This window comes from Capra hircus, chromosome 10 (assembly GCF_001704415.2).
Source record: "Capra hircus breed San Clemente chromosome 10, ASM170441v1, whole genome shotgun sequence".
In the NCBI taxonomy this organism is placed as follows: domain Eukaryota; kingdom Metazoa; phylum Chordata; class Mammalia; order Artiodactyla; family Bovidae; genus Capra; species Capra hircus.
The window spans coordinates 96,164,903-96,177,187 of NC_030817.1; the positions used below are offsets into that span (position 1 = coordinate 96,164,903).

The following is a 12,285-nucleotide window of genomic DNA, read 5'->3' on the forward strand; positions in this document are numbered from 1 at the left end:
ATAAGCTGATTATACATTGAATGAGGTGGTACATTCTTAGGGCCTAACAGGAAAAGAAAGAAACAGGCCTGGGTTTGAGTGTCTTTCTCTGCTTCATAGCTAAATAATTCATAACTCTCTAAACTCTAGTTTCCCAACCTGTATAATGGAGATGATGATGCCTTCCTGATGATAAAATGGCTTCCTGATAGGTAACTGTGAAAATTAAAGATGTATGGAAGCACTCACCGTGTTCTTAGCACAAAGTAGATTCTCTTGTACTAGCTTCCCTTCTTTCGCTTCTGTTGTAGGTTATCCTGTGTATTTGCTTTTCCAAACAAAGGCTGCTTTTCACTTTGACTTAAGGTTGAAATCTTCCCTACTACTCCCCTGTCTACTGTGGATCATAAAACATTTCCCTCTGTGCCCTCTGTTATGTGCTTATGGCCTTTGGATAATTTAAGAAGGTATGGAAGTTGGCAGCTTTGACAATAGTGAAATTTTGACCAAAGGAAATAAACTAATACTCACGTTATACAAGATACGTAAATTGCCAGTGAAATGAAAAGGTAAAATAGGTTTAGCCTTAAAAGCTAAGTTTTAAGTCCTCTTAGATAAAGCTAAGACACCCCCTCCCCTCCCAACTTAACCTCTTATCTTCTCACAATCCTTCAACAGGACATCATCGACTTAACTAGAGAAACCAGACCAAGGGCAAAGGATCGCAGTGGACTCTGTGTGATTGACCTGACAGGATCTGAGGAAGAAAGTAGACCTATTGCCACGCTTGACTTGACTCTAGAACCTGTTGCTCCTTCCCAGAAAGAGCCAGCCAGTCTTCAAGCATGTGCCAGCCTCTCCAGCAAGGAGATAATGGAAGGGTGGGTGGACAGAAGCTCTAGGCCTGCAGCACGGAGAATCATCAACAGTGATCCTGTGGACTTGGACCTTTTGGAAGAAACAGCATTCGAAGGTCCCCAGCCACCCAGGTCTATCAGTGGGGACTCTGTTTACCCAGTAGAGCCGAACTGTAGCTCAGCCATATTCAAAGGTGACCTCAGCTTCTTGGCAAGCCTACAGCCCTCTTCAAATATTCACTCCCTCCCCCAGACCAGCAATAATAGTAGCAGTAGCAATCAAAGGATACCCTTGCCATGCCCACAGCAAGATGTGCCATACCCACCACAAGCCTTGCCATGCCCACTGAGAGCCTTGCCATGCCCACTGCAAGCCTCACCATGTCCACCTCGAGCCTCCTCATGCCCACCGCGAGCCTTGTCATGCCCATCACAAACCATGCAGTACCAGCTACAAACTTTGCCTCACCTGCCTCAAGAAGAGCCATGTCCGCCTCAAGACATGCCCTGCCCTCAGAATGTGCCAGGCCCCCAGCAGGGTATGCCAAGTCCACCTCATGGTTCATCATGGCTTCCTCAGCGCTCACCAAGCCCACCTCAAGACTCACTCTCCCCACCTCAACACTCACTGGGCCTACCTCAAGATGTACCAGGTCCACCTCAAAATATATCGTATCTGGAAGACGTGGTCCATCTACCGGGTGTGCCACAGTCCCTGGGAGACATACCACAGTCACCAGAAGACATGCCGCTGTCCCCAGTCAGCACACCACAGTCGCCGAGAGACATACCGCCGCCTCTGGTCAGCATGCCACAGCCACCAGCAGGTGCGCCACAGTCACCCATCAACACACCTCCATCAGCAGAGGCGTCACAGCCACCCGTCAACACACCTCCATCAGCAGACGCGCCACCTCCATCAGCAGACGCGCCACCGTCACCAGCAACTGTGCCGCATTCACCTAGAGAAGTCTCACGCTTATCAGGAGAGGCCCTGCATTCACTTGGGGCCATGTCATGCTCGTTGGAAGACGTGCCACCCACAGTTGGACAGTTGGCTCATTTACCAAAAATCAGGCCTGCCTCTCTGCAGAATGACGTACAGAACCATGACACCCCTATGGATATCTCAGCTCCAGTCTCTCCAAGCTCCTTTCCCAGCCCACAGTCCCCAGAGTTTGAGACTTCCTTAGAGAAAGTTCCTTGGCTCTCTGTCACAGAAAATCCAGCCAGAAAAGAGAGATCACTGTCAGAGCCTGTCAACCCTGGGTGTGCCCTGATACAGACACAGATACCGCAAGGCGGGTTGTACAACAGACCGTGCCTACATAGACTGAAGTACTTCTTACGACCTCCAGTGCATCACCTCTTCTTCCAGACACTAATACCAGATAAAGACACAAGAGAGGTGAGCTAACATGCCTTCCCTTGGGGATCAAGTGTCCTCTGTATAGGCCTTGTATATGCTCAAGGGGGTCCACACATGAGAGAACAGGATCAGTTGAGTTTCACATTATCTTTCTCCCATTTGTGAAACCATCTGATATAGAATGGGTCCGGGTTCAAATTCAGCCTCACACTTAGAAACTGGCACTGGAGATATCACATTGTTGTAGTTCAGTCGCTAAGTCATGTCTGACTCTTTGTGATCCTATTGACTGCAGCGCGCCAGGCTCCTCTGTCCTCCACTATCTCCCAAAGTTTGTTCAGATTCATGTCCATTGAGTAGGTGATGCTATCTAACCATCTCATCCTCTGGTGCCCCCTTCACCTTTTGCCTTCAATCTTTCCCAGCATCAGGTCTTTTCCAGTGAGTCGACTCTTTGTATCAGGTGGCCAAAGTATTGGAGTTTCAGCTTCAACATCAGTCCTTCCAATGAATATTCAGGACTGATTTCCTTTAGAATTGACTGGTTTGATCTCCTTGCAGTCCAAGGGACTTTCAAGAATCTTCTCCAACACCACAGTTCAAAAGCGTCAGTTCTTTAGCGCTCAGCTTTCTTTGTGATCTAACTCTCACATCCATCCACGACTACTGGAAAAACCATAGCTTTGACTAGATGGACTTTTGTGGGCAAAGTAATGTCTCTGCTTTTTAATGTGCTGTCTAGGTTGGTCATAGCTTTTCTTCCAAAGAGCAAGTGTCTTAATTTCATGGCTGCAGTCACCATCTGCAGTGATTTTGGAGCCCCAGAAAATAAAGTCTGTCACTGTTTCCATTGTTTCCCCATCTGTCTGCCTTGAAGTGATAGGACTGGATGCCATGATCTTAGTTTTTTGAATGTTGAGTCTTAAGCCAGTCATTAGGGAACTGCAAAAAATAAATAAATAAATAAAAATTCACATCTACTAGGATCGCTCTAATAATATTTTTATTGAAATATAGTTGGTTTACAATATCATGTTAGTTTCAAGTGTATAGCAGAGTGGTTCCATTATTTTTTCGGAAGGGAAGGGAAAGTCGCTCAGTCGTGTCCAACTCTTTACAACCCCATGAACTGTAGCCTACCAGCTTCTCAGTTCATGGGATTTTCCAGGCAAGAGTACTGGAGTGGGTTGCCATTTCCTTCTCCAGGGGATCTTCCCCACCCAGGGATCGAACCCACGTCTCCTGCATTGTAGGCAGACGCTTTACCCACTGAGCCACTCCATTATAGGTTTTCACAAGATGTTGAATATAATCCCCTATATTAGAAAACCCTCCAGTGTCCCCCTCCAGTGCAGGGGCCATTGGTTCAGTCCCTGCTTTAGGAACTAACATCCCACATGCCATGGGGCAGCTGAGCCCATGTGCTGCAGCTACTGAGCCCACGTGCCCTGGAGCCCACCTAGCACAGCGAGAGAGGAGCCCGTGTGCTGCAGCTGGAGAAGCTCGTGCACTGCGGCTTGCTAAGCTATACAGTGCACTCGCCCAGTGGCTTCCTGGCCAGGCTCTATGCTGCCTCTTAATTCCTTACTTACGGACCGTAACTCTGCTGAGTCTCTTTCTCTTTAGCTCTAGAATGGGTCATAACGCCTGTACTATGCCATTGTTTGGCTTAAAGGTAAACACATAGACACGTGAAGCAACCTTTCAGGGTTTATAGAAATGTTCTATGAATAGTAGTTCCCCTTAAGGATAAGGGCATTAGAATAATTTATAAACTTTATCTAAAATTTGTAGAGGTCCCCATTTGTAGGCAAGTAACGAATAAAATACAGTTTCAAGATCATAAAGTGCATCACACATAAAATAGTCACCGAGCAAGATTTTTATTCTTCTCTTGCTCTTAACTCTTATTACACGCTATTTACAGTGTTGGTTTCTCATCAGTGAGATCAGCGGAGTCACACTCAGGTGGCTTGAGACGTAAGAAAACTAGCTGAACTTCCTTCCTCCAAAATGCTAACTGCCCTCTCCCTAGAAGGGCAATTTTAGCCTTCACTATTCTGCTACACACAAGCGGTCGAAATTTTGTCTAGTTGGTGCTTCAAAATTAATGCTTGTTCTCAGATTTTGAAATAATGCTTGCTTGCTTAGTATGAAACATTTTAAAGTATATAAGATTAAAAAATAATTACATGATGCTATCAGTCAGCATTTATTAATATTAATAGTTGGATATATTTCCTTTCTTTTGGCCTTTTTGTAGGCACTTTAAATTTTTTAATAATTGGGAGTTTTAGCAGAAGTATATTTATTATTGTTGGGTTTGTTGTTTATAGAGAGTATGAATGCAGAGGGTAGCTCTGAAGTAATAGCACCATATGAAACCAACTTCTGTTGCCTGACAAGTGCTTTCTCTCTAAATCTGTTTCCTTATGTATGAAATAGGAATAATAATAACATGTATTTCTTAGAGTTGTGAGAATTAAGTGAGAATAAGTTAGATGTTAAAAAAATTGTTATTATAGTTATTTTTATTATACTATTCCCATAACAGACTTTTTAGCATTTGTTTTTCTTCTGATTATTTGCCTATTGCAGAAAAAGTAAAAAATACAAAGGTACATACAGAGGAAAAAGTATCCATCATTTCACTGCCTAGATAATGGAAAGTTTTTTTACACATTCTCAGTCTTTATATACATGCTGTTTGAGGGTAGGGGTAGGAGGTAAAGCAGCTTAATATTTACTGTTGACTGAAAAAAGAAAAATGGCATTTGGTCCCATCACTTCATGGCAAATAGATGGGGAAACAGTGGAAACAGTGTCAGACTTTATTTTGGGGGGGCTCCAAAATCACTGCAGATGGTGATTGCAGCCATGAAATTAAAGACGCTTACTCCTCGGAAGAAAAGTTATGACCAACCTAGATAGCATATTAAAAAGCAGAGACATTACTTTGCCAACAAAGGTCCGTCTAGTCAAGGCTATGGTTTTCCTAGTGGTCATGTATGGATGTGAGAGTTGGACTGTGAAGAAAGCTTGAGTGCCAAAGAATTGATGCTTTTGAACTGTGGTGTTAGAGAAGACTCTTGAGAGTCCCTTGGACTGCAAGGAGATCTAACCAGTCCATTCTAAAGGAGATCAGCCCTGGGTGTTCTTTGGAAGGAATGATGCAAAAGCTGAAACTCCAGTACTCTGGCCACCTCATGCGAAGAGTTGACTCATTGGAAAATACTCTGATGCTGGGAGGGATTGGGGGCAGGAGGAGAAGGGGACAACAGAGGATGAGATGGCTGGATGGCATCACCGACTCGATGGACATGAGTTTGAGTGAACTCCAGGAGATGGTGATGGACAGGGAGGCCTGGCGTGTTGTGATTCATGGGGTCACAAAAAAGTCAGACACGACTGAGCAACTGAACTGAACTGAACTGAAAAAAAAATCAACAAAATGAAATTCTTGTAACAATGAAACATATTTAAAACATCTTTCTTCATCTTTTTGTTTTAATATCTGATATAGTATCATAACTACCCCTAAATATCTTACCACCCTCACTTCAGAATCAACTTAGGCTAGCTCTTGATTCTTGTACTTTGCTTTCTATGCTGTATTTTAACAGATGAAGTCATGTTTACATGTAGAACTTTGAATTCTTATTTAACTTAATATAAACATTTCCCATATCATTAGAAGTTTTCTAGATAAGGCTTTCCAATCTCAGTTTTTCTAATTATGAATATTTCAAATGCTGTCTTCAACTTTTTCTAGAACCTCTGGTGTTTTTGTGTATAGAAACCTATCCTAATTTATTTTCTTTTTATCTCTACAGAACAAGGGTCAAAAATTAGAACCTATCCCTCATCGAAGATTAAGGATGGTGACAAACACCATTGAAGAAAATTTCCCCTTGGGGACTGTGCAGTTTTTGATGGACTTTGTGTCACCCCAGCATTACCCGCCCCGAGAAATTGTGGCTCACATCATCCAGAAAATCCTGCTCAGTGGCTCTGAGACTGTGGATGTTCTAAAGGAGGCCTACATGCTTCTCATGAAAATTCAACAGTATGAACCTTGGCTGTTGGCAAATCTTTTAGGGAACCTGGAATCAGGGCACAATTTTCTCTTGCCTAAGATTTATTCAACTAAACATTAGAGCGGGTGACAGTATATTAATATTATTTGGATTGCAAGTGACAGGAACTCAATCCAAACTGGCTTTAACAAATGATAAAAGAGAATTTAATGACACATGTTACTAAAAATCTAGAAACCTAGGAGTAAGATGTGACTTAATTCAGCTCCAAAATGGTTTCCAGTATCCATTTTTCAGCTTTGCTTTGCTTCTGTTTCTAGGCTTCATATGGTGGCTTTCTCAGACACTCTTAATACAAGAGAGCATCCATTTCCTTTATAATCACATGAGAGTTCTGAAATTGAGTCTTACAGGTTTTAATTGGCATGATATAAGACATGAGTCTGTCTTTGAGCCAGTCATGTGAATGGTGGGACAGAATATCATGATTAGCTCAACATGCTTCATAGGCTTCATCCCAGGGTCCTAGTGGGTGAAAGCCACTGGGCTAAGAGTAATAAAGAGTTGATTTCTTCAAGGCAAAATTGGAGTGCTAATGCCTCCCAAAAGAGAAGTAGATACTAGGTAAAATGAAGTTCTACTTCCCTCAGAGACAAGGGTGGGCAAGAGCACGGAGGATAAGATGAGGCTTCTTGCTTCTATTGTCTTCCAGATCCCATCCTTCCTTCCACTAAAATCTCCAGAATTCTAACTGCTATCACTTGACTTTCAGGCTACATCCAGCTAATGCCAAGACAGTGGAGTGGGACTGGAAGCTACTCTCTTATGTCATGGAGGAAGAGGTAACAACAGTTTGCATGCAGAAATCTTTTGCGGAGGTAGTTTTAACTAGAAACAAGTCACAGTAAACCTGGTAGTACAGTCTTGGCCATTATTCCTTCCTTTTAGCTTTTACTCCCCCGATCCAGACCAAAATATTTCTATTGAAATATGTGCTGTCTTCCAATTCAAGATTGAATATACTCATTTATTCCTCCTCTTCTTAAAATTTCACTTAAAATAACAGTAAATGAATAGAAGAAGTTATGAACCTACAGCACTGAAAATAAGGGGAAAGAGAACAGATTTGAATGGAGACTGGAAAAGCTAAAGGAAATGTAAAAGTGATGGCTGATGAAGCTAGGCAGCAAAAGCTGCAGGCTAGAACACAGGCGTGCCAAAGAGGAAGGAAATCCGCCCTTTAGAACAGAGAATTTTTGGACTTCTTATATGGGCTTCCCTGGTGGCTTAGAGGGTAAAATGTCTGCCTGCAGTGCAGGAGACCTGGGTTCGATTCCCTGGGTCGGGAAGATCCCCTGGAGAAGGAAATGGAAACCCAATCCAGTACTCTTGCCTCGAGAATCCCATGGATGAAGGAGCCTGGTAGGCTGCTGTCCTGCCAGAGCCTGGTAGGCTGGGATCCCAAAGAGTTGGACACGACTTTACTTTCACTTTCACTTCCTTTCAGTGTAGAGTTGGTGCTCCAGAAAAAAGTCTACATTCTGACCTTTAGGGATCCTTGAGCTTAATTGCCAGCTTTGTGTCTACTTACCCAAAAGAACATGGATGGAACAAGTTATTGTCAATTTAGAATTCTCTAGTCAGCCAAGATATTGATCAAGTGTGAGGGTGGAATAAAGATATTTCCAGACATGTACAAGCTTGAAAAAATATTCATACACCCCATTTCATAGGTTACTTGAAGATATGCCTACAAAGAATAGGGGAGAAATCAAAAGAGGAAGAGGCACAGGATCCAAAGGACACTGGATCTAATCCAGAAGAATAAGAAAGAGAAGTCCTGAGACTACCACAAATAGTAGACCTAAAGTCACTCCAGATTGGAGCAAAAAACCACAGGGCTTTAAGAAAGGCTGATCTGGGAAATACCACCAAGATGGTAGACGAGGACGCTCCAGGCCTTTGTTCCCCAATGGAGACACCAAAACTCTAGCAACCAGTTGAGAAGTTGCAGTACCCAGACCAAAGCATAACCAAGAAGGGACTCCATTAAAAGGAGTAGGAATGTTTTTGGTATTTTTGTGTGTCCATGCCCCTTCCTGTACCCAGCCTAGCGCAATGCTACCAGGAGGAAATCTCCCATACCCTGGCTTCTCCCTTGGGGTGGAAACAAAGGAGAGAACGTCAAGTCCAGGTTCTGGCTTGTTATGGGCATAGTTTTTGTTTCACCCGACTCAGAACACTGTTGAAAACCCTGGCTTAGTTTTCTGGCTGAAAAGAAAGGTGAGCACTGCAGCGTTTTAGAGCTTCAGAGAGTATGTATTTCCATAAACAGGTACTAGGGGAGCAAGAGACTGTGGCTCTTGAGAAGGAACAAGGGCAAGCTGCTTGGGGAGTTAAGACAGATAAAAGCATACACCAAGCTCAGAGAAAACACATCTCCAGAAAAGTTCTGAGAGCACTGAGAACCTTTAGCCAGACTGATTGTTAAGGGCCTTGCCCTGCATGAACTCAATGCATAAAGACTGGGAAAGTTGGTTGTTTTTTTCCAATGTTTAAATCTCAAAAGAAGAGTACAAGGCACACAAAGAAACAGGGAAGTGTGGCCCAGTCAAAAGAATGAAATAAAGTTCCAGAAAGTGACCCTAAAGAAATACAAATCTCTCAACTTCCTGAGAAAGAATTTTTTAAAACCATCTTAAAGATGCTCAAGGAGCTAAAACAGAACACAAACAAAATGAAGCAGGAAAATGATGCATGGACAAAATGAGAATATTAAATTTTTAAACTATAGATAATAATCAGACATTCTGGAGCTGAAAAGTATAATAACTGAATTGAAAATTTCACTAGAGGAGTTCAACAACAGTCTTGATCAGGCAGGAGGAAAACATATCAGTGAACATGAAGAAAGGTCTTTGAAATCCTTGAGACAGAGGAGCAAAAAGAAAACAGTGAACAAAATTGGTGAGCACCTGCGGGACTATGGGGCATCATTAAACGGACCACACGTACATTATGGGAGTTCCAGAGAGCAAGAGAGGGGCAGAGAGCCCAGTGACCAAAGAACCTCCCGACTGAGGAGAGAAATAGACACGCAGAGTCAAGAAGGTTAGCACCAGTGAGGGTAAGCCAAGGAGACTCACACCAAGAAACGTTATAATCGAACTGTCCAAAGTCAGACTTAAAAGCAGCAAGGAAAAAGTGAATTATCACATACAGGTGAGTTTGTATAAGTCTCTCAGCAAACTCTCAATGAAGCCATGTAGGTCAGAAGGTAATGGGATGATGTATTCAAAGTTCTAAAAGAAAAAAGCGGTCAACCAAGAATACCATATCTGGCAAAACTTGCCTTCAAGAAATGAGAATGAGCAGCAGGAGAGAAGTGGCATGTCGATACAAGATCCTCAGCAAGATTTCTCATCAGAAGTGAGGCCAGAAGGTAGTGGGGTCATACGTTTGGAGTGCTAAAGAGTAAAACTCAACCAAGATTCCTGTATTCAACAAAACTGTCCCTCAAAAATGAGGGAGAGGTAAAGAAACTCCCAGATAAACAAAAGCTGGAAGGAATTCATTCCCACTGGTCCTACTCAGCAGGAAAAGCTGAAGGAAGTCCTGCAGGGTAAAATGAAACACTAAACAGTAACTTGAAGACATATGAAGAAATAGATGTTAGTAAAGATAAATACATGGGCAATCATAAAAACTATTATGACAGTGATTTGTAACTCCACATTCGTTTTCTATAATGTATTAAGTGACTAATACCTTTTAAAATTATTAATCTAAAAGCTAGTGTTATTTAACTTTGCAACTCCACATTGTGTTTTCTACATAATTTGAAAGACTGAAAAGAACTGAAAACAATTATTGGACCTCCCTGGTGGTCCAGTGGTTAAGAATCTGCCGGCCAATGAAGGGGACACGGGTTCCATCCCCCGACTGGGAAGATTCCACATGCCATGGGGCAACTAAGCCCTTGTGTCTCTAGAGCCTGAAAGCCATAATGACTGAAGCCCATGTGCCCTGGAGACCGTGCTCTGCAACAAGAGGAGTCGTCACCCAACAAGAAGCCCACAGATCGAAACTGGAGAGGAGCCCCCACTTGCAGCAACTGGAGAAAGCCTGAGCACAACAGTGAAGACCCAGAGAAGCCAAAACTAAATAAATAAACCAAAAAGTTTTTAAAGAATTATGAGTTTATTTTTGGTCACACAATGTAGTTTTGTGACTTCAATTAAAACAGGTGGGAACAGAGCCATAAAGAGCTGAGCTTTTGTGTGTTATTAAAGTGAACCTAGTATAAATTCAAAGTATTATAATTTCAGAATGTTAAATGTAATCCCCATGGTAACCACAAGGACACTAGCTATAGAATGTACAGAAAAGGAAATTAGCAAAGAATATAAGCATTTGATTACAAAAAAAATCAACTAAAGGCAAAAGACAGTGATGTAGGAAATGAGGGACCAAAAAACTACAAGGCATTTAGAAAGCAAAGAACAAGGCCAGAATTAAGTCTCTCTTTATCAGTAAAAGAAACCAACAAATTGTGCGTGCCTGCCTGGCTAGGATGATCACCATGTAAACCATGAGGACACTGAGACTCAGAGCAGTAAGTTAAATAAGGAATGGGGCTGAGTTTCAAACAAACAAATAAATAAGGTCTCTGCATCACCAAAGCCCATGCTCTTTACCTGCATTAGCTGGGCTTCAGCAATTAGGATCATTTCACCTGTAACAAAAAACCCAGCTCAGAGTTGCTTAAACAATAAACTGTATATCAGCTCATGTTACTAGAAGTTTGGCAGTGGGATAAAGATCATGGCGGTTTGATATAGCAGCTTAGCAGTCATTTTTCTGTCTCTCTGTTCAGCTATACACAGCTTGGGGCCTCTCCTGAGACTGGGGTTCACCACTGAGGTTCAGTGAGAGAGAGAAACTGACTTTTCAAGCTCTAGGATTTCCTTGTTTGCCCTCTTTTGCAATGACCTGGGCTGCTTGCTCTCTCCCACAGGCCTCTTTTTTGGATATAGACACACTTGTTGACTCATGCGTCTTTCCTTGATTTAGTATTTATGAGAGCCCAGGGCTCAGTGTCATCCAGGAGACTGAGAACAAATACTTACTTCTCATTTTTTCTCCCCAAGGGACAAAACCTGCCCGGGCGAGTCTTCTTTCTGCGTTATGTAGTACAGACCCTGGAAGATGATTTCCAGCAGATCCTGAGGAAGCAGCGACAGCACCTGCAGCAAGCCATTGCGAGCACTGTGCTGTCCTGTGACAAGCAACCCCACAATGTCAGGTAACCAGCTATCCGAAGCCTGGGATGACAAGAGTCATCAAGTCCGGAGAACACAGCAGGTGGATGAGACTGTCTAGTAACTAGATAATGTAACAGGGATAGTTATTATTACTATGAAAGGGAAAGTGTTACCACTCAGTTGTGTCTGACTCTTTGCAACCCCAAGGACTCTAGCCCACCAGGCTCCTCTGTCCATGGGATTCTCCAGGTAAGAACACTGGAGTGGGTTGCCATTCCCTTCTCTAGAGGATCTTCCTGGCCCAGGGATCGAACCCAGGTTTCGTGCATTGCAGGCAGATATGTAGACAGTCCTAGAAAAAAAAACCTCTGTACCAACTGTGTGTCAGGTGCCATAACTTGTATGGTTTTTCCTCCTGAGACCATCAGACTTGCATTGATCTATTTCAGTTTTGTTCAGACAGCCTCAAGAGACACGGGAAAACGTGAACTTGTGTAACCCTCACAGCTGCTATAAGCCTGAATTTACTCCCACCCCCCTGAGTAGCTCAGGATAAGCCTCATTTGCTGCTGCTACTTTCTGAGAAATCTTTTATGATAATAGGTTACATGGAACAAGATACAATAAGGTAGGAAACACATGTTTTTAAAAATAAAGGCTGACACTGTTTCCACTGTTTCCCCATCTATTTCCCATGAAGTGATGGGACCAAATGCCATGATCTTTGTTTTCTGAATGTTGAGCTTTAAGCCAACTTTTTCACTCTCCTCTTTCACTTT

General features: G+C 42.7%; 1 protein-coding gene across 1 annotated transcript in view; it reads left to right on the plus strand.

Moving 5' to 3' along the window:
* SIMC1 (SUMO interacting motifs containing 1) overlaps nucleotides 1-12,285 on the plus strand; it is an 83,461-nt gene that overhangs the window by 38,882 nt on the left and 32,294 nt on the right. The window contains exons 2-5 of the mRNA XM_018053713.1: nucleotides 658-2,244; nucleotides 6,039-6,271; nucleotides 7,015-7,084; nucleotides 11,393-11,547. Of these exons, the coding sequence (XP_017909202.1) occupies nucleotides 658-2,244; nucleotides 6,039-6,271; nucleotides 7,015-7,084; nucleotides 11,393-11,547 (2,045 nt within the window). The remainder of the gene's footprint in view (nucleotides 1-657; nucleotides 2,245-6,038; nucleotides 6,272-7,014; nucleotides 7,085-11,392; nucleotides 11,548-12,285) is intronic.